This window comes from Brienomyrus brachyistius, chromosome 6, assembly GCF_023856365.1.
Source record: "Brienomyrus brachyistius isolate T26 chromosome 6, BBRACH_0.4, whole genome shotgun sequence".
Lineage (NCBI taxonomy): Eukaryota > Metazoa > Chordata > Actinopteri > Osteoglossiformes > Mormyridae > Brienomyrus > Brienomyrus brachyistius.
The window spans coordinates 6,598,939-6,621,118 of record NC_064538.1 but is presented as its reverse complement, the minus strand read 5'-3'; the positions used below and the strand labels follow the sequence as shown (position 1 = coordinate 6,621,118).

The 22,180-nt window shown below is 49.0% G+C and overlaps 1 protein-coding gene across 2 annotated transcripts; it reads left to right on the top strand.

Moving 5' to 3' along the window:
* Positions 1-15,829: 15,829 nt before the first annotated feature.
* Positions 15,830-21,012, top strand: ip6k2b (inositol hexakisphosphate kinase 2b). 2 transcript variants are annotated; one of them, XM_049016984.1, is made up of 5 exons: positions 15,830-16,402; positions 18,357-18,588; positions 18,819-18,976; positions 19,196-19,371; positions 19,486-21,012. In XM_049016984.1, the coding sequence occupies exons 1-5, from the start codon at positions 16,189-16,191 to the stop codon at positions 20,044-20,046; spliced, it is 1,341 nt and encodes a 446-aa protein (XP_048872941.1). In that variant the 5' UTR covers positions 15,830-16,188; the 3' UTR covers positions 20,047-21,012. The 2 variants fall into 2 exon arrangements, with proteins under 2 accessions (XP_048872941.1, XP_048872942.1); XM_049016985.1 differs by lacking the exon at positions 15,830-16,402 and adding an exon at positions 16,529-18,217.
* Positions 21,013-22,180: the final 1,168 nt, after the last annotated feature.

The following is a 22,180-nucleotide window of genomic DNA, read 5'->3' as shown; positions in this document are numbered from 1 at the left end:
TCAGCAGAATTGGTGTCCTGTTACAGGACTGTTTTTTTATGGTGTCTTGGCTTCCATAGGGCAGTGGGAGGTGTCCAGCAAAGAACACGCTTCATCACCACGTGAGTGGGCGTGGAGTGAGTGTGCATGAGGGAGGGATTAGCTATTTTTAACATGGACATTAGTAACTGTAAGTCAGTGGTTCTTTCGCTAGCTTCCTGGTAGACTCTCTTAAAATCTTTACAGACTTTTAAATGACTAATCTGGCCTGGCTCCCAAGCCATAGCTGACTGGGAGTCCCTGCTTACTGTTTGTAAGCTTTCCTGTTCTCAGCAGAAGCTAGCAATTTAGCAGTTGCTGAGAATTTAAGGACCCAGTGTTGCGTTGATAAACGTAACACTTCCAAACAGCCCTTTCTCTGTGCCAGAGCAGGTCCTTTAATGTCGTTTAGCCGCACTGTGAGAATCTGCCCCTTGCACCCTGCCTTACATAAGCCTCTCTATTTCTGGATGGCGGCGACTCCAGTGATGTCGACCTCGTGGCCCTGCAGCTGTGCTGACTTCCACTCTCGAGCCAGTGCTGCCGGTCGGCTCTGACTCAGCCTGCTGCTCGTGCTGTTGGGGGGGGGGGGGGGGTCTGCTTCAGGGTAGATCTTCTGCTCGGTTTTTGGTTGCATTCAGTATGAGCTTTGGAAGGAATTCACCTACAAAATAATGTCTGGACTTCAGAGAAATTTGTGCAGAAATAAACTGCAGCTCTGGGAAAAAATTGAGACCACTCCGTTTTTTCTTTTATCTGCATTTTTAAATCCCGGTTTATTCATGATTCTGCTGGCAGAAGATCATGGTGAATTGGAAGACATGACCAGGGATTAGCCAGATAGAGCGCAGAAGCGACTTTCTAATACCAGAGATGAGTCTCTTCAGTCCTTGAGTTATACAGCACATTCACATCCTGCAATTCTTGTGAATCTCATGACCTTCGAAAGGAATGGGAAACATTAAGTGCAGGTGTGAGGTGCACTGCTAGGACAGTGTGTATCAGGCTCCTAGAAGCAGGACTGAACTCCCATGAAGCAGGACCGAACTCCTATAAAGCAAGGAAGAAGCCCTTCATTAATGAGAAACAGGGAAGAACTACACTGCAGTATACATCCATTTTCCAAACCGCTTATCCTACTGGGTCGCGAGGGGTCCGGAGCCTATCCCAGAAGCAATGGGCATGAGGCAGGGAACAACCCAGGGTGAGGGGCCAGCCCATCGCAGGGCACACACACCCACCATTCACTCACACATGCACTCCTACAGGCACTTTAGCAAGTCCAGTTAGCCTCAGCATGTTTTTGGACTGTGGGGGGAAACTGGAGGAAACCCCACGACGACATGGGGAGAACATGCAACTCCACACACATGTAACCCAGGCGAAGCCCCGGAGGTGTGAGGCAACACTGCTAATCACTGCACCACCAGGCCGCTCCCTGCAGTATACAACAAAAAATATATTATTCACAAACACACACCCATAAATTGAGAAATCAGTGAAACAAAAAAACTGTTCTGTGGTCTCTTAATTTTTTCCAGAGCTGTAGATCACAAAAAAGCTCTCAGGAAAAAAAAGGCTGTGTGTGATTGCTGGGTTTGTATTGACGTTGACCGTCATGTTGAGTGTTAGGGGTAATTGCATCAGAATGAGTGTTTTGGAAAGTTCCTGGGGAGTCGCTGAAGCAGCCTGACGTGTGCTGTCCTGTTGGCATCCACGGCTGTCTGGCTTCCTGAATACGTTAGCTTCTCATTACCTGCAGTGTGAAGTCTTGCGCAAGGTCATCCATCATTGAGAATGTCATTCGGCTGGCAGCCAGAGGGCCGTTGGAGAATGACAGGAGTGTTGCGTCACTTCCGCAGCCCCTCACTCGCATCCTTGAGCCACCCCCCCCCCCACTCCCCTCCAGACACACGCACTTCACGCTGTAAATGCACTGAGCAGAGAGTTTGTTGCTCAGGTCAATCCTTTTTTATTTTTTACAGAGGCATGTACTTGTGCTGCTCTGTTTTTCATCATATCTAATGATCCATCAGACACACACGGGGCACCCAGCTCTGGCTGTCAGCTGGTCCTGCACATTTTGGAGACTGATATGAGGCTTATTGCATAGCAGGAATACCTAACAGCCACAAGGACTAACATGCTGAGAGTCCATATACGCCTGACATTCAGTGTAGGTTATTCCCTGCCCTTGTGTTATGAAGGCCCCCGTCATTTTGGATCAGAGCCCCCAGAGCACGTAGTTTGATTCTTTAGAGCTTTGATGCCGGTAGTCATGCAGCAGGAAATAAAAATAGCAGATGATGACTGTTACTATGTCAGGAAGAAGGTACTGAAAGCACAGCACATGCAGTATTGTGAGTAGAGCCGAAGGTGCATCGTCGAGCTGCGGAGCTCTGCAGTGTCTCCTGCAACATTCTGCCTCTCCTGCCTCCCCGCTCACATCCTTGGCCGAACATCGGGCACGTGCTCATGTCTCACGTGTATCATTCCGCCTTGTACTGACTTGGCCTGTGTCAGATTGTCCTTAGCAGCTCTCTAGCACAGTCTCATTGTCAAATAACTCCCCCATTTTTTTGCCCCTCCCCCCCCCCCCAAATTGAAAAATCTCTTGGTGTTTCTGTCGTCCAACACCCCCCCATTCTCATACACATTTTCCTAGGCTGTCTGTTACGCAACTCTGAATTTCCTCAGCTGACTAGCAGATATTTGGAGGGCCAGATCTAGAGTTTGTAGGTTGTCTTGGGTGAGCGCATGTGTTCAGTGGGGCTGTACTGTCGAGCTGGTGGGGGGGGGGGTACGTGACAGTTTGCAGAAGTCTGGGTTATATGAATGTGCTCTGAGATACTCTGAGTTTTCAGTCTTACCGCAATGCCACCCCGTCACATGAATGTCATATGTTGTGTCCCAGAAGGAAGAATGGCATGTCACTGTTGATATAAATGCTGTGTGTAAATCCCAGAGTGCTGATCCCCATCCGTTACCTTGTGCTTCTGACTGCCTGGCACCATCCGGCATCTGAGCCCATAGGCCAGATTCAAAGGTGTGACATCATCTGGAAAGGGGAATGTAAGGGGCTGCAGGGTGTAATGGTTCCATTACTGGGATTCCCCAAACTCTGTTGACAGTGTGTGTGTGTGTGTGTGTGTGTGTGTGTGTGTGGTGGCACCATGTGTGTCATCATACACCAAGGTCACAGTACATGTTTACCCACGGTATTGAAATGGAATTTGTCAGGGGATTCAGTGGGAGTTATATAATGACTGAAGCCTGATGGTCGCATTCGCCGGCTGCTGCCAGTGTTTAAATTCTGCATGATGTAACGCCCTCACTCACTGTAAATGGCTCTAATCCTGTCCATAGGTATCTGGCGTCAGGTCAGCATGGCGCCCCAAGTCTTCGCTCAACCAGCAAGGCTGCATTGCTGACCTCATGCGTAAGGGCCTCTGTTTGCATTCCTTGCTGCGTGCTTCGCCGCTTCCTCACTGGCACGGCAACGCAAGTGCGTGCGCATTAAGTTTAAGTCAACATGCCCTGCGAGGCATTCCATCTGGCGTGAGGACTGGGAGAATCTGATTAAGCGTGCTGAGGTTGGAAGGACGTTAATGACTTGTTAATCACATGTTAATGAGAGGCCCAGAGGAGGCGTGTGAAGGCGGTGACCGGGGCCTATGTTTCAGTGGCGCGTAAACGCCTGTGGTCGACCCATGTGTTGGTTTGAGTGACCGATTTGCTCTTTATCAGTGTCTCTTGAGCAGAGCTGCCTTTGAGCAGAAAATTTCCCGATGCTGCAATAGATGGAGAGGAAAGAGGAAGTAGAGTGACGAGAGAAAAAGATAATCACTTTTTTTTTCCCTTATCAATGGTAAATATTGAGCTTGAATCATAAAGATTTATGACCAAATGATGAGACTATGTGGTGAAGCAGGCCTGGTCCGGTCTCGGCCTGCTAGAAGATTGAAGAGCTGAAGGAGAGAGAGATTAGAGGGACTCAGCCCTGGATGGAGCAGAGAGCCCCCCCCCCCCACAGAAGAGAGGGTGTGTTTATGTCACACATATACACATGAATATGGGGACACTATCCGCACACTAACACTCACACATGGAAGAGTGGGATTCAGAGTTGGACACAAACCAGAGACACTTGTCCTCCCTGATCCAGCTGTAACGGTGCTCGTCTGCTCACGTGTACCGAACACGTCTGGGAAGCGGAATATTGGCAGGCAGGCTGGTGAACTAATGAAAGCAAGAGGAATCAGGCTTTGAGATGAGAGCAGGAAAAGTAAGGACTTCCTGACTGTGAGAGAGGCAGACTGTGTCCTCGGCCCTGTGCCTCTTCTATGAGGCCATAGCAACCTCTCTTTCTGTATTATTCATGCTGCGCATAAAAGTTTAATGGTCAGGCTTTAGTTTCACAACTAAAGATCCTTCACTGTCTGGCCCATGGGCAACACTAAGCCTGCCTGTCAGTCCAGGCAGTACAGATTTGACCTCTTGAGGGGGTGGAGAGGGTCGGCTCATCTTGGCCAGTTTCCAGTTCGACTTTTATCCAGGTAGTGCTGGCTTCTGAGAAGAACCTGAGCTTCTGTAGAATGTGATTTGCTGTATACCTGTCGTTTGTGAACTCGCTGAACAGAGTGTACAGTTGGCAGGTGGTAGTGCATGTGTTGCTGTTCTAGCTGTCAACATCAAAAGCAAACTGGTTGGATGGGAGCCTGGAGCTGGGGAATGAAACCACAGATTTGAATCTATCGCCGCAGTTTCTCTTGCAACTGAGTTTTGCGTAATTCTTTGGCTCGAGTCACAAGACCGTGACCTCGCGCTGGGTTCAAACTTGTACTCCATGAGAAAAACAGCAAAACAGGGTTTTGAAGGACGGTCCCTGAACTAGCAGGTTGGACACTTTCAGGTTGGTATGAATATTTTGGGTGTATTCAGCAAAGGAATGGGAAAACTGCAGATCAGAAAATAACCACCTTTTCTTAGGTCATATTATAGTTATTATGTCCAAAAGTTGACTCATTTTACCATTTAAGAGAATTAAATGTATACACTGCACTGTGCCATTGTGTTCTCATTAAAGCGGGTGTTTTCTTGCATAGCACTAAATCACGTAGCTATTACAATGAATGTGAGTGAGTGGATTTCTTTGCAGCTTCTGCACAATGTCTCTATTTACACCGAAGCTTTGAATGCTGGGTGGAGAGAAGAGGGAAAGATGTTCCCGCTTTAATCCATCGGCCCACCAGACACCTCCTTCTGAATCCTAGTAAGACTCAGCAGATTCAGATACAAATTAAGGCACTTATTGCTCAGAAACACCTTGTGCCTTACAGGCAAACCGCAAGCTGAATATTAGAGTTTACCAGCCTCTCCCCTGCAGAGTCTGAGTAGCTTGGTTCTTGCCCTGATCTAGACTTTGCCTGTTCTGCTTGTTTCTGTGTTCTCTAGGTCCCCTGATGGTTTCCCACCCGCCACTTAAAAACGTAGTGTAGTTTGATTCCTGTTCTGCTGCAAGTTGCGCTAACATGGACAAAACAGCGGCAACAAATCACTTGATTTTACTCAGTGTCTTCTATATGGAATCCAGAATATTTCCATGCAGCAGAAGGTGAATGTCTTTTGGTGATCAGCTCTTCATTTTTCTCCTCCTCAGTCATTTTTGTTAAATTTCTTACCAACGAATTTCTTACGTATTGTCTATGAGTGAGTCGAACAGCAAGGAGGGAGAATGATTGTCTTGGAGAGCACATGCAGAGGTCATGCAAATACAGTGGCATTAAATTTTAGACATACTGGATAATGTTGAGGCGGCATGGTGGTGCAGTGGTTAGCACTGCTGCCTCACACCTCTGGGACCCGGGTTTGAGTCTCAAATGTGTGTGGATTTTGCATGTTCTCCCCATGTCGTCGTGGGGTTTCCTTCGGGTACTCCAGTTTCCCCCCACAGTCCAAAAACATGCTGAGGCTAATTGGAGTTGCTAAATTGCCTGTAGGTATGCATGTGTGAGTGAATGATGTGTGAGTGTGCCCTGCGATGGGCTGGCCCCCCATCCTGGGTTGTTCCCTGCCTCGTGTCCATTGCTTCCGGGATAGGCTCCGGACCCCCCGCGACCCAGTAGGACAAGCGGTTTGGAAGATGGATGGATAATGTTGAAAACAAACCACTGCAAAGCTTACAAAGTTTTGTTTCGTATGACAGTAAAAATGTTTTGAAATGATTTATTGGTGGTCTTTGGGCATTGCAGTGTAACAGTTACATGTGCATATGATGCAGTGTGGATATTAACGTCGCACATCGTGCAAGTGTAGTATTGAGGGGAGCACAGTGGTGCAGCAGGTCACACTGTCACTGCATATCACCACTTTGCATGTTCGTTCTGTGTGTGCTTGGCTTTATGCCAGAACCTCCGGTTTCCTCTTTCAGTGGAAAAACATGCAAGTTCAATAAATCGGATTGACTGTGCAGGTGCGCATGCATGCTGCAATTTGCTGGAGAACCATCTAGGGTTGGCTCCCGCCTTGTGCCAAGTGCAGTATATAATATATATGTGTTATATTTTATATATGTATATGTTTGGAGTTAAACCATTACTAGATTCCTTGTCTAATTAATCTGCAGATTACTTAATTATTAATCTACTTGATAGTGATTGTCCTACCCATCAACTCTCCAGATTTTCCTGGTTTCTCCCAGTTTTTCCAGCCGTCTTCCTTTATTTGTTTATTTTTTTTGTTTTGTTTTCTTGCATCCACGTTTTTATGATTGTGAGAATCAATCCCCTCCACTTAGCAAATCTCCCTCTTTTCGCTAGCTAATGTTGGTAGGTTTGACCTTGGGCCCTGTGTTCCCATGGACCGGCTCCAGGTTCACCACAACAGCTTCGGATAAGCTCTAGTGGGAAATGGACGTAGTGAAGCAAGTCCCGTTTTCAGTGAGTGCAGGGTGATGTTTACACGAATCGGTGTATCTCTGTCCTCACGGAAAGTGCGGGTTATTCAGATTTCTGTTTAATTGAGTCGCAAACACAAAGCCGGCTGACTTTGTTTACGTTAAGGTGCCGCTTGTGGAGTATCTTCTGAAATCCCACGCGCCCGCAGTCTTAGCTCCGTAATAAGGGCTTGCAGATGACGCACGTCATGTGGTCACCAGGAGCAGCGCGTCTCCAGGCAGCAGCAAGCGTGCCGTGACTTTCGCTCTCTTTCGTGTTCTCACACAGGAGCCTGCTGCTGGTGACATGGAGTGCTTCGGTACCTCGGGTCGGTTCTGCTCAGGCCATCCAGTTGGGTCTCTGACTCTGTTGTCTGGGATGGGACACAAGCAACTGTGCTGGTGACACGGTGCTGGCCGGCGAGTGGGGAGCCTCTCGTGCACGGCTGACTGTGCCAGCTAATCACAGACGAACTCCGTTTCCTTCGCAGGTTGTCTGGCCTTGACGCAGGTCCGCTGTGTAATTTGGATTACCGGAGGGTGCGCATATAGTTCGTGATGGGGGCCGGACACAGTGCGGTATAGCCTGCGTAATGACAGTGGGGGGTGGGGGGCTGTAATGCAATGACACCCTCCTGTGCAAGCACTACGGAAACTGACACGGCAGGTCCGTCGTGAGCTCAGTCGGCTGCCTGATCCTTCGCTTCCCGCAGAAGCGTCTCTACGTCAACGACACCACAGTGAGTCTGCAGGATCGTATCCCGTTAGAGCCCCTGCTCTGGGGAAGAGTGCGGGACTGACTGCTCTGTGGGTCAGTGTCAGTGGAAGCACAAGCCTGTACACGCTCGCCCGGGAAACATCCAGCCCCAGCATGAGACATCTGAGTGATGCAAAGGATGTGTGCGGAAGGGCTCTGTCACCCTGGGACCCCGACAGAGTCGGGTTTGTAGGAGTGTTCGTGTGGCTCCTTTCTTCTGAGGAGAGGGGCTTGGAGAGCTTAGATTGGCGTGTCCCCCAGGCTCCTGTGTGGCTCGATGCCGACAGCACGCTGTTCGCACAGACACCACACTTTAGCCTGGGTCATGACCCCGTGTCTGCCTCCGTGTCTGGTCAACAACGCCATCGATTAGCTGGGGCTTATTGCGTCGGGGTCGTATGTAGATGACGAGTGTGAGAGGTGTTTGAGACGCCCTACCTGTGGGTGATCTTCAGAAAGCCTTTAGGCCCCGCCTCTGTCTCTGCCTCATTCTCCAACGAGACGCTTTATATAAACACAAGAAAACAGGGGATTTCAGTGCAAGTCGTCCCTCTGGCTGTTTCTGTCTGCTCACCCTGTTTTCTTTCAGCTTCCCTTTTCAGTTGTAGGTCAAAATTAGCATTTTTGTAAGTCTTAGTTATGTTGCAGAACTTGGCAGTAGTTAGCCTGTCCTTCCCATTGAAATGTGCCACTTTCATCTACATTATTCTTTACCTCTTGGTTACCTCATGCTGAATTAAAAACCCAGGACATGTTAGAGCAGCCCACTGTTTTATATAAATATCCCTATGTAGGAATGTCAACGGCTACCGTTAGAAGACAACCTGGGATAAAGGCTGGAATCATCACGGGAGCGAATGTGCAGAGTGCATAGAAGACAGAGCAGAGCAGACGGTGACACCCAAGGATAAACATTTTGGCCAGTTTATCTGGTGAAAAACTGAATAATATTCATTTAATTATTGGGTTGTGTTCTCTGTTTAAACCCCCCTTTACTCGCTTTCGTATTTGTTGCTCTACAGATGAACAAAGACTCCAGCCTGCCTTTGTGCTAGTGTAATATCTGGAGCCAGTTTAACCTTGCTCTGGGTGTTCCTAGGGTGCAGAAATATAAGTCTGTGTAGTCTTTGCCAGCTGTTAATTCTGCTTTCATTACAGAAAAAACAACAGGGAGAGTTTGTCCTGGAAGGGGACAAAGGATTTTTCTTTTTAATGACATTTGCGCGAGGTTTCATGCTCGTGGTGGTTCAGCCCAGAGTGATGAATTGCCTGATCTCTTTCAAAGTACAGATATCGCTTCAGGCTGGACGCATTTGTGTGGAATGCTGTGAGCCTTAATAGGATTGTGTATAATCGTCTCTCTCCTATTGCAGTTTTATGTTACAGCTGTCATGTTTCGTTCCGTGGTTCATCTGTTAGTTTCCATCTGTGTGTGTTTGCGTGTACATATGTGTGCTTAATGGTTATGACTAAAGTAAACGGCATGTGTGCCCACGCGGGTAAAGCTATTGACTTAGACTGCTGCTTTCGCGAGGCCCGTATATGTGCATGCTCTATCACCGTCACAAAGCTTAATGTAAAACTCCTCATCTCAGTAATGTAAGGCACCAGAACGTGTCGTTCTCCTCTCATATCCATAAGTAAATATCCTCCTCCTCTCCCATTGGATGAGAATGTTGGAACAGGGCTGGACTGGTTATAAATTAAACTATGGCTGGCGGGTGTTTTCAGGCACTGTGTTTTCTACTACGGTGCGGGTCTCTGTTTCTACTGAAGAATCGCCCCCCTCCCCTTCTTTCCTGGAAATCGACTGAGTCTGTACCAGGAAAACGAAGCTGTACTGGGATATGGGGATTTCTGCCGGTGATCGCCTCCCCCTCCTCTCTGGAATGCCTGTATTCGCTGTTTCCCTGTGAAGTGAGAGAACGTGGTCTCCCTTCCATGTGGACCCGCTCGTCACATGCCCGTATCCCGTCGGGTGCCCCACAGAAGAAGAAAAAAAAACGCTTCATATCTGCCGACCCCGGGGGCTTTTTAGCTTCAGACCCTGAACTAGCAGATGGTTCTTGGCGATCAGGCTGAAGGACGACTGACTTTTAAGAGTAAAAGGAGTACAAAAAATGCCTGCTTACTACAGCAATCTGAACTCTAAATGCTACTTTTCAGTTGATTTTAGTATAAGATTAGTTAACTGTTTAAATTACTTTGTGTTTATTAATGGAGGAAAGAAAGCATGACAAAACTGAAACCTAAAATGTCTTGTAGGTGTTGTTTCTTATACACGATTTCCTTCTTCTCCAGAAAAACAAAGGGTCCTATTGTGAGTTCCTTAGAAATGTAGCTAGTTCTTGTCTGTCCACGAAGCCGACTTCCCCTTTCACAAAGCTGACCCGCGTTTCGGCCGGCCGGCCGGCTTGCGCTCTGTTTCCTCTAGCCAGGGAATGTGCTTTCCTTAAGTTTTGTCCTGGCCTCACTCCACGAGGACGACATGTCCCGCAGAGTGCGGTTGGCTGCAGTACTGGCCTTGCCCACTCTGAATGGGGCTGGGTTTTTCCTCAGGATCTGTAACCGTGGGGGAGTTCTGAGGTTATCTGGATGAGCGTCTGTGTGTGGCTGTGCTTTCCTATCTTTGTGAAAATGTCCTTAAAAACCTATTGTCCTACAAGCACTTTATGAAGTTGTAAGTTTTTAGGTGTTAGAATTCATTAAAAGGAGAATTGGCAGGAAAATCCTTCCAAGAACAGGGATGCGAACATAAATGTGTAAATGTGCTGCATTTGAGTCCATGGGCACATCTACAGAACTGTGCTAAAGTCCTAGGCAGTTACATGGCACTTGCCAGGTTTGTGAAAATTCTTAAGAGAGAGAGCAAAGCCCCAACAGCTCCTGAGTGTCTATTCTACTCACTGTGAGAAAGTCCTGTTCACGGTGGACCCTGGTTTTGTGGAAGTGGAAGTGAGATTCAGTGGCGTTCACAGTTCAAGATAAGGGTTCAGACATATTTACCGCAGATATGGGCGTAACTGCCCAGTGCAGTGCAGTGCAGTACAGTACAGAGTGCAGCCAGCACGACACCCAAGTTCAGGCTCAGGACTCTAATCCATGAGTGGGCCCAACTGAGGCTTGGTTCCTTCCCAGGTCCCCCACCTCTGCCCATACCAGTACCGGACTTTTTAACATACCAAACAGTTTTTCATCGCACAGTGTTTTATAATGATGGCATCCTTCCCAATCATATACAGATCTCTGCCCCGATGACAAACTATATGGCATGTATTTTAAAAACTTCAGTTTGTTTATATGAAAAGTTTAATTATGAATAAATGTGAGAAGCGTATAACCATGAATGTGTTCAGGGTACAGATGGTTAGGTTTGCATTTATGTTGTGTGTGTGAAATCGATATAGCATTTAGCCGCTAGTGCTATGCATGCTCTCACAGCACTGGCGTGACATAGACCGGAGGGAGACCGGTAATGGTTATCGAGTTGGAGTGCAGTTAGTGACAGCAAGCGTGCTGCGTCATTGGAGCCGAGACCTCGCAGCAGAGGCACGCCGTGCCAGGGAGTGCGGACTAGGTAGCCAGAAGACACCTTGACAGGGCCATCGCCTCACATCTCTGAGCATCTATGGCTTTGGCCCTCATAGTGTTGGGTTGTGGGGATCCAAGGGAGGGTCCGCTTCTGCCTGCTGAGCGCGGAACCGCAGAGACTTTCAGAAAATCTGTTCTCTGATTATTATTATTTTATCAGGATCTAGTACTTTGGAGATCTGGAAGGGGAGGGTGACTGAGGAAGCCTGCTGTCGGGGGTCGGGCTGTAAGGTGATGTGTTGTTGGCACGTGACCATGGCACACGGCAGTAGCGGAGGAAGGGCTCACTGTTGCAAACCTGTTTTTATCTCGTCTGTGTTTTATCGCGTCTGTGACAGACGGCTGCCTTGCATTCCTCTGTTCCTGCAATTACCAAAAACACCTCCCTCCTTTACCCCCCCTCCCCACCCTCCTCAGCACCAACTACTAAGTGGTGTCTGCCATTTGTTTGAGCTCAGCTGATAATCTTGGTTGTGTGTTAGCAGACGGTGTGGATGCCGGTGTTCTCCTTGCCTTTGCTTTGTGACTGGCTGGCTGGAATGAGTCCTCGTTGATACCTTAGGACTGCCCCCCCCCCCCCTTTTCCCCCCCGCATTTACATGCCCTCACAGTGTAACTGATAACCTTGAGAATGTCTGATAATCATATTAAATCTTGGGCCTGGGAGGTACAGGATTGCTTTGTCAGTGTGAATTCAGGACGATTCATGAAACTTCATATTTGGCGTTCACATGTGTTAACACGTGTGGGGGGTTTGAAATGCTCCCTTCTTAGTGGGGACCTGATTGTGTGTCACTAAAGGGTGGGGAGGGGGGTAGTATGAAGAGGGCTCACAGGGTGACTGGGAGTTCAGGCTGCAGGATGAAGTGGAGGCATTGGGAGCAGCTGGTGCTCGGCTTGAGGGGTGATGGTCTGGGAATAGGCCTCAGCTCTGGTTTTCCTTCTGGTCCTGAGCTCAGCCTCCAGCCCACTGAGGCCCTCTATCCTTGTTCCCCCGGATCCACACGGAGACGGAATGTGGATCTGTGTGGAGCGGCCCGCAGCCATCACCTGGCTGCTCGGCTAACTGGGTCATAGCTCAGCTAGCGATTCTGCCACCAGCCTGAGCCGAATGGCCCGTTTCTATGCCAGATTGCATGCAGAGTTTGAAGAGGCGGAGGGCGATTGCGGCCTGATTGCGCGGAGTAATCACCTTCGCATCTCCCTGCTCCGCGCTCTGCCGCACAGCGGATGCCGTCGACATTTCCTGTTGATAGTCTGCTGGATGAGGTTCTGTTGGATTCATAATTCAATGAACCCTCTGTAGGCAGTAGAAAGTGCATTAGCAGTCATCTCCCAAAGTGTGTCATTTCCTGTAAATCTGTAGGGTGTGTACTGTATCTGTATTGTGGGGTTTAGCTTGTCACCCTGGTCATTAACACAGTCCATGCTCAGAGCGCCTGACCCAGCATTTTGCCTAGTTGTGCTTTTGCATCGCAGCCTTTCACCTCAATCACCCTGCTTTCTCTCTGTCCATCTCTCTCTGTCTCTCTCCCTCTCTGTCCATCTGTCTCTCTCTGTCTCACTCTCTCTCTTCCTCTCTGTCCATCTGTCCCTCTCTGTCCATCTCACTCTCTCTCTTCCTCTCTGTCCATCTCACTCTCTCTCTCCCTCTCTGTCCATCTGTCTCTCTCTGTCTCACTCTCTCTCTTCCTCTCTGTCCATCTATGTCTGTATTCTCCTGCCCGATGTATCTGCATACTGCTTCTCAGATGTTGTGTATTATTAGAACAAGTGTGTCAATGGCCAGCGGCAGAAGGTATTTTGAGCCAAGTGTGACCTGTTTGGACCTATTAAGGATTTTAATCCATCTTGCAAATAGGCTTGCAATGAGCTGAGCTATTTTCCGTTGCAGGTGTTGTGAAGTGGCCGAGGTTGTGGGTAAACAGGACCCTGAGCTTGAGCACACCTTTCCTTCGTCTTCCCTGACCGTCTCTGATCCCTCAGTGTGTGCGGGGCCCCCCTCAATGTGTGCGGGCCCCCTGAAGGTGCGAGATTGCGTCCCAATGGGTGCCGGGTTGTGGATTAGTTGCCAGGAGACGAAAAACCTGCTCTTATCACACGTTTACGTTTTCATGGTGCATCAGCAGCTCCCAGAATATGAGAGGAATGTGTCACTGCAAGCAAACTGGCCACAGCAGGAGTCTGCTGCTAGACGTCATGCCATGGCAGAAACTGAGCACAGCAAATCTATTGTCTGAACTTTTTTTGTAACCTTTTCGCTGAACAAAACAAACAGCTATAGTGGGTAGTTTATTTCTATCAGTTGCTATTAAACGGTATTAAAAACAAACTTGCTTAATTGCACCTTAGACTTTATTTATCCCCATCTGTCTGTCTGTGTCTGTCTCCCAAAAATAGCAGTGATTTTTGATTCGCCTGAGAATAACAGGAGCTATATGTGGTATGGGCCTCTAGTGGAAGATCCACACGTGTTTGTGGCTTTTTTAAGGCGGGGGGCTGTTTGGAAACGCAGCCAGTAGCAGCTCATTACGTCGTCCTGCTCCTGTTACATTCTGCAGGGAGGGCAGCAGTCACGCTGTCTTACTGCGGCCGTTCTAGGAAAAAAAAATGGAACGACCGCAGTTGAGGACAGCAGGCTGCATTTCGGTGTCCGTTCAGCTGAGGGCACCGCAGCTGGTTAAGCTGGCCTGTGTAAGCGGCTCCCGCTTAAAGATAAGTCTCACTCAGCACAGTGCTACAGCCGCTATTTTTAGCAAAGGGGGGTTAATTGCATTCTCTGCCAGTAATGAGGGGGGCCTCTGCTTCCCTAAACTGTGACACAATGACAGGACTGCTGTCTCAGAAGTATGGCAAAATACTGTCAATATCAGTGTTTTTTTTTAATGTTCGTATTGGGAGGTGTGGGGCAGCCGTCTGGTCCATCATATTTCCAGTCAGTTCTGCTGGACAAACTGTGTGGGAGCTGGGGGCTGGCGTAGAAGCCTGGGGGGGGGGACACATGTCTCTGCTCCGTGACTCTGTGAATTCTTCCTTTTGTTGCCCTCTCACTGGAAGATTGAGGTCTGCCATCATTTTCCCAGACTTTCTGCATCGTACGATGTGATTCCCTCAGGGCCTGGCTGCCCTTCCAGGCTGACCCCCCCCCCGCCCCCCACCTACATACCTGACTCCCGCAGGTTTGTATCTGATACCACAGGTGTGCATCGGAATGTTTCTCCACCACAAGGCAAAATCCACCCACCCCCCACAGAAGGATACGGTTGTCAGAGGAAATAAATATCCAAATCCTGGAATTAAATATCACTTAATTAGTGCCCTGGGTGTATTGGCTGGCGCTGGTCTGCGATACCGGTGAGTGGGAGTGATGGAATCAAGGTTATTTTGAAATGTGTGTTATAAGGGAGAGGCCCCACTAAGGTGAGCCCAGCCCTCGGCGCACGGGCCCCCCTAGTGTTGATCGTGTGAATGGGTGTTTGCCGGAGGCCCAGATGCGAGCTGCCCAGGCAGGACTAAGGGTCCGCCAGGCTGCCGCAGATCCACAGGGATCTCCCACTCCAGCTGGAGGTTGGCTCACCATCGGGCCACGGACCTCATGTTCTTCCATGGCTGCATTTCTCATAGCTGGTCCTGTGGTTCCCGCGGTCTTTTCACCTCCTTCTTCTGGCCCATTTTGATTCCCCTTCATCACTGCAGTGTTATTAGCATGCTTTTGGCATCAAAGCTCCATTTGAACCCCCTGAGACTCTGTAATGACACGACCATAGAGGCCTTCAGTACGTCTGGATCTGGAATCCAGTGCTGTCGGCCTGTGAGCTGATTATTTATTTATTTGTATTTTTTTTTTAATGGTTCCTAGCCATGTAGCCGCCTGTGAAGGTGTGACAGACTCTGCATCTCAGGGCCCCACACCCGATGTCGTGGAGTCTCCGTACCTCCCTCAGTTCCCAAGACCCTCGGAGGAGGTGTCTCAGGCGTGTTTGTGTCATGCCTGCTTGCTTGTTTACTTGTCTCTCTGGTCTATCTGTGCGGGAACTTCAGGTGCAGCCCTATGCAATTTGGACAAATGGGGCCCTGGCACTGCTTATTCTAAATTTAGGTGCAACAGCCCTGAGGTCCTGCCTGTATTGGGCCAGGCAACGCAAGTGGTGCCCTCTGTTGGTCGCCTGCGCCACGCTGCGCTGCCGGCTCCTTGCTTCTGGATTTGACCCTTTGTCCCCATCAGGAAGCAGTGCGGGGTCCCTGTAAGGCTCACTGATCTGCAAGGTCTGCTAGGAAGCTGCTGTCACACAGCAGAGGAACATCTAAACACAGCTGTGATCTTTTTCTTTTTTTTCTCCTCTTTGTTTTTGTCTTCCTCCTTTCCTTCTCCCTTCCCCCACCCTTCTCTCCCTCCCTCTTTGTTTGCCTATTCTGTTCAGTTGCTTGGTTCCCACCCAACAACAGCTGCCAACTGCTGATTGGCTGAGACCAAAGGAAGGGGGAGGGCCCTTCTGACTTGTTGTGGTCTTTTCTAGCCCTCGGCTCGCTCAGTTCTTCGTTTCAGTATCGGAGAGGGATCCGGGAGCACCTCCGCTCTCGTTTAAAGCCCCGGTTTTTTTTTTTTTTTTTTCTTCTCCGTTAAACGTCAAACTGAAAAGGTGGCTGTAATCACACATTAGAAAGTCTGCTGGTCGGCTTTTCTGTTCGGTGTAACTGGAGTAAAAAAAAACCTTTTATTGCCCCTCTTCTCTTTGTTTTTGTGGCTGGGCAGCTTCCATCTTAGGAGATTTCGGTTTTGTCAAGTCGAGGAAGCAGCCTCACACTCAGCACCTTGGCCCTCCCTGCCGGCCCGCTGGATCTCGCCTTTGTCTCGACCCCCCAGCCAAGAGTCTAATGCTCGTCGAGGATGAGTCCTGCGCTGGAGGCTGTAATGCAGACAGATCAAAAGCGGTACCCCAGCCAAGGGGTAATGCTTGAGCCCTTCGTTCACCAGGTGGGGGGCCATTCCTGCGTTCTCCGCTTCGGGGAGCAGACCATCTGCAAACCCCTCATTCCCCGGGAGCACCAGTTCTACAAGAGCCTGCCGGCGGAGATGAGGAAGTTCACCCCGCAGTACAAAGGTAAGCCTGGCCGTTTGTCCTCGGGCTGGCCCCTCTTCCGTCTCTCCCTGTCACAGCGTTGCTTTTGCTGCTGTCGTGTCGTGTACTGGCACAGGATGCTACTGTCTCTGAATTTACCCCGAGGGCGATGATTTGTACATGATTACTGTGCGCGAGATACAAGCACCACATATTACTTGATGGTGTAATTTGGGCTCTCTTTAGAAGTAACAGGTTTGTATGAATGATGGCAATGCGGGAACCAGCGTACTGCGCTAAGCTGCCTTGCCACTGAACACCCACAAGAGGGCACCCTCGTGTCCTTTCCCCCCAGCGTTAGAATTCCCACCACAGGCTGTCCTCACATACCATCTGTACTCCTATGCCCTTGCCTTTGGTACCCATGTTCCAGGTCCTAATGAAGGCGATACTGGTTGTTGTCATGGCGTCATGACGACACGGTGAACCCGGCACCAGAGACATGGGATCTGGGTGCTGCGCAATACTCTCTCAGGCGGTAGGGGAGGTGAGCATGATTAATACCCAGGATTCCAGACAGGTGTGCTGGGGCACGATATCCTGTGTTCTCAGATGCCAAAGCTTCTAGAGGTCTTCATTCTCTCATTCTTTCTCTCTTTCCCCCAAAGTTAGAAGGGCCTAATCAGACCCCGTAAACGCACTCGGCAAATGGATATTTGAGAAGGTTGAGACGAGGGGATTTATAGAATATGGGAAAGCACCTGTGTTAAAGAGTAAACACTCTAAATATTACCCAGATATGTTGACACATACAGTGACACAGCAGACTTTCGGTTACAGCAGCCTGCCCAAGAAGGAGTTAACTCTGAGCTTGTGAAAGGCAATGACATCACCGCCTATGACATCACTTGTGGAGAAAGTAACCACTCAGGCTTATCAGCCCCTGGGTCCCAAAACCTTTCAGAACTGCGGATCTTATAACATTTATGTACAGAATTGTAGAGTTTTTCTAAAAATCTTCTCTTTGTTGTTATCTAATTTTTATAAAATTTTAATCACCAAAACAGTGTCCATATAAGCAAAGTTTTTAACGTTGGGAAAAGCAAGCGTTCGGCAGCTTCTGTCATGGGGCGTCATTCCTGTTATCTTCTCCCATCTCCCTTTTTTAGTCACTAACTCGTGTCCCTGCGGCAGTAAATTGTGGCATTTTTCATTCATAAACCCCCCTTCCTACCCCCCACCACACAAAGAGGACTTGCCACCCTTCACCCACGGGCCTTAATCCCTGTCCCTTAACACATGACAAAGGGGTATCACCCCTCTCTCTATGTGCATCCTTCTGCTCTGTATTATAACAATTTATCATTTCAGTTGCAGTTTCAAATGTATTGGTTTCTGAGCCCTCTCTGTTTTTCTGGGAGATTTATTCATTTTATTTTGTAAGCGCTGTCACTGTCATGTGATGTACGTTGGTTATGTGGGCTCCCTGCCTTCTGTGTGCTGAGTACATGCACAAGTGCACGTTGTGATGAGCTGCTTTGCTAATAAAGCTGACTGTGAATTGCACAAGTTGAGGTCTCCTGTGTGTATTTGTTGTAAAGGTGAGAAGTTGTGTTATTCTACCGCAGGCTGACACATCAGATTGGGCATACGCGCGCTCTCACACACACACACACACACACACACACACACAGACACACACAGACACACAGGCACAGGCACAACCCTATTGATGAACCTTCCCATTTCCTCGGTTGTCTCCATGTGTCTTGTGTGTTGCAATTTTTTTTGTTTTGTGATTTTTAGTCCAGTTTATGAGAGGCAGAGAAAACAGTGTTTAAAGGCTGAAGATCTGCGGTAAGAATTAAATACTGCCCAGCTATTTTTATTCTGGGGAGTATATATATTCCATCAAGTTCATGTAGGCACGTGTCTTTTTTTCCCCCCATGGTAACTGAGGTTCTCTGCAGCTTGACGTCTCTCCTGGTTTTCGCAGGTGTGGTGTCGGTCAGCTTCGAGGAGGACGAGGAGGGGAGCCTGTGCCTCATGGCGTACCCCCTGCACAGTGAGGCGGGGGACCTGGAAAACGTGGACCCCACCGCCGACTGTGAGCCCAAGCACAAGATGCTGAAGCGGAGCAACGTGAAGCCGCCCACTCTGCTGCCAGAAGGTGACTATTTCGGCAAGGACAGGACCAGGCAGATGCGCAAGGAGGACAAGAACAAGAGGTGAGGGGGGGTATGGCTTCACAAAAGGACTTCCCACTATTTCTGTATAATGAGAACAGACCATCTCTCTGGTTGTCGTCACCATGGCATTGTGGGGCTCCCTGAGGGAGGGGTGTGTAACCTATTTAAGCTCTCAGAATCGTGCCATGCCTCAGAGGTCGCCGTCATACTAGGCCAGCATTTTTCCAGCTTCTCTCAGGTCCCCAGTAATCATCTCTGTCTCCACGCAGCCACAATCGCGAGGAGCGTGAGCAGGCCGAGGTGCTGTGCTACAGCCTGGACAAGGGCAAGGTGATTCCGCAGCTCAAGCACAACCCCTGGAGCATGAAATGCCACCAGCAGCAGCTCCAGCGCATGAAGGAGAACGCCAAGCACCGCAACCAGTACAGTATCCTTTTGTGCCAGTGACTCCAGTACTCGCGTGCGCAGAAACTTTGCCTTTCAAATGGTCCATTCAAAGTCTGAGGCCTAACAGATGCATTCCTGATGCATCCAGGAAGTGGAGTAGATCACAGATTGATACAAGCAAAGCAGAGCTTTGCCCTGCCCTGCCCTGCCCTGCCCTCCCCTCCCCTCTGTTTCTTCCTTGACCCACAACCCTTCCCAGAATTCATTCTGCTGGAGAATCTGACATGGCGATACAACATGCCCTGTGTCCTGGACCTGAAGATGGGTACCCGGCAGCACGGGGATGATGCCTCCGAGGAGAAGAAGGCCCACCAGATCCGCAAGTGCCAGCAGAGCACATCGTCCTCCATCGGAGTGAGGCTGTGCGGCATGCAGGTCAGTGGGAGGCCGCGGGCGGCCATTTTGAAGGGGGCGTCGCCCATGAGATGCGCATATTAAATTTGTAGTTGTGGTGGGGATCTGCTAACCAACGGTCTGTCCCCCATTCAGGTGTACCAGGCAGACTCAGGTCAGCTTATATTCATGAATAAGTACCACGGGCGCAAGCTAACGCTGGCCGGCTTCAAGGAGGCGCTCTTCCAGTTCTTCCACGACGGGCGGCGCCTGCGGCGGGAGCTGCTGTCGCCCGTGCTGCGGCGCCTGCGCGAGATGAAGGCTGCGCTGGAGGCCTGCGAGTCGTATCGCTTCTACTCCAGCTCGCTGCTCATAATCTACGACGGTGACCCGCCTCGCGCCCAACGCCAGCGCCACTGTCATCACGGCGGCGAGGAGGGTGAGGAAGAGGAGGACGATGAAGAGGAGGACGAGGAGGACCCCGGGGCGTTTGGGTTCCACTGCGGCGGAGCGGTGGGCGGCGGCACCGGCGGCCGGCCATCTGTGGGGGAACCAGGCCCCCTAGTGGACGTGCGTATGATCGACTTTGCCCACACCACCTGCCGGCACTATGGGGAGGACAGCGTGGTGCACGAGGGCCAAGACAGCGGCTACATTTTCGGCCTGCAGAATCTTATCACCATTATCTCAGAGCTGGAGGACCACAGCGCTGATTAAACCCTACTCCAGGCTAGTCTGGATCCCGTCCTCGGTGTGCATGTTCCCTCTCGGTGGGGGCTCCATGCCACTGGAAGCCTCAGGTGGAGGCAGCAACGCAGGAGGGCAGCAGAGATGAACAGGCAGCTGCTGGCTGGTCCTCTGCACGCTCGCTCACTCGCTCCAGCCAGAGTGCTGCTGCCTCTCCTTCACCAGTAAAGGACAGCAGAGATGGACAGCCATGTCTCCAGCTCTTTGGACATCTGTTGGTAACATTGATGTGCCGTTAATGGTGTTCGATTTTTTTTCTTTTTATTAAAAAAGGGAAGAATGAGGTGAAGCATCTTGACAAAACAGAGGTGTAAACAGAGCATGGCGTGAATGTTGGATTGCCTGATCCGTACCAGCCCCACTCATGTCCCTGTCTGAGCTGGCCTTTGGGCAGAGATGGTTTTTCCAGTGGGCTTGTCTCGTCTCTAACTAGCAGCCATACTTGTACGGACTCCTGATGAGCTTTGGAATGAAACCGACCAAGTGAGGGCTTGGGAGTGTTTGGGAGGGGAGATAGTAAGGACAGTGGGCTGAGAAGGAACACCATTCTTTATACCACACCTCTCTCCCTCCAACAGATAAAAGAAGAATTATTAAGAGGACTGTTTTGGGGGGACGAAGCAGGACAGTTGTGTCACCCTGAGCCCCCTTAGTCAGTGTCTCCTCCACCAGTTGTCCACTTTCATTCCAAAAAACAAAGGGGTGTGTTATGATAATAATATGATGAATTATAGGAACAGAGACTATATAGATCTTTATTTATTTGAAATATTTGTTACAAAATAAAAAATAAAAGACTACATTCCACATTACTGTTAATGTTATGTCAAATAACTGTTTATAAGATCAAGTTCATATACCTCTGGCTTGTATATCTTGTGTGTCAGCAGTATGTTGGAGCAAAAAAATAATAAAAAGGATTTCTGTTTGTAGTAAGATCTGTTTTGTTTGCGTTTACTTCTTGGGGCTGTTTTAGTGTGTGGAAAGGAACAGGGAAGCACAAGTCAGCCGTACTCAGGAAAAAATTTCCGCCGTTTTTCTAAATAAGCAGAAGCGAACATAAATCCGGCTTGTCATGTGCAGCTGTGTGTCTTATTAACGCTGAACAGTCAGTAATTTATCTTCAAGCCCGAGCTGCATCTAAATCGGAGCCAGCTGCACTTGCTAGGGCTGGACATGAGGGAAAAAAAACTTTAAAAAGCAATGCTTTAGACTAGTTTGAGTCGGTGTTCCTGGAAACCGCCATTCCCATAGCTGCCATTTAGTCAACAGAAGAAGTTCAGTACGACTAAGCACACGTTTGAAATATTGAGGACTTTATAAATTACATTTTTTAAAGGATCAAGTCAACACAGTATGTGATAACCTGATTTTTAATTAATGGACGCCTGCCCATTATCTCTCTGGTCATAGTCTGTCTTATACTGTGCAGGTTGTTTTTAATATCTTAGATGACAAGCAGTAAATAGCTTAGAGATTCAAAGACTGAAAGCGCTGCATTGTTGATAATGTGTTAAAACTCTCAATCACTTAATTTGAGGGTTGTGCAACAGTAATCAACACTGTTATCTGGTTTACTTAATGACGGTGACATGTGATAGCTTTGAGAGCACAAAATGCAATCCAGACCAAATCACAGCGATGTTCCTATGAACCTTAAAGTTTGATGCGTTTGATTCTCATTCTGTAGCTCCATGGTAGGATGGGATAATATTTCATTGCCAGCCTTACACACTCATGTCTGTTCATTAAATGAGAATCCCTGAAAAAGCTCGATGTACCATGAAAATCTGTCGTAGGCTCGGACAGGTAAGTACAGCAATTTCACATATGCATGGAGGACAACCAACTTATGGCAGGTAAATACAGGGCATAAATTACCACACAGATACACCTTATGGACAAAAGTATTGGGACGCACCTCTTCATCGTTGGATTCAGGTGTTTCATTCAGGCCCATTGCCACAGATATATACAATCAAGCACCTAGCCATGCTAAACACTTGTGTCAGGTTAAACACTTGTGACAGAATGAGTTGTACTGAAGAGCTCAGTGAATTCAAGTGTGGTGCTGTGATAGGAGGCCAGCTTTACAACAAGTCAG

Coding starts and splice junctions, on each gene's coding strand:
- ip6k2b (XM_049016984.1), top strand. CDS start 16,189: ATGAGTCCTGCGCTGGAGGCTGTAATGCAGACAGATCAAAAGCGGTAC. Junction 16,403..18,356: donor GTTCACCCCGCAGTACAAAG/GTAAGCCTGGCC, acceptor TGGTTTTCGCAG/GTGTGGTGTCGGTCAGCTTC. Junction 18,589..18,818: donor AAGGAGGACAAGAACAAGAG/GTGAGGGGGGGT, acceptor GTCTCCACGCAG/CCACAATCGCGAGGAGCGTG.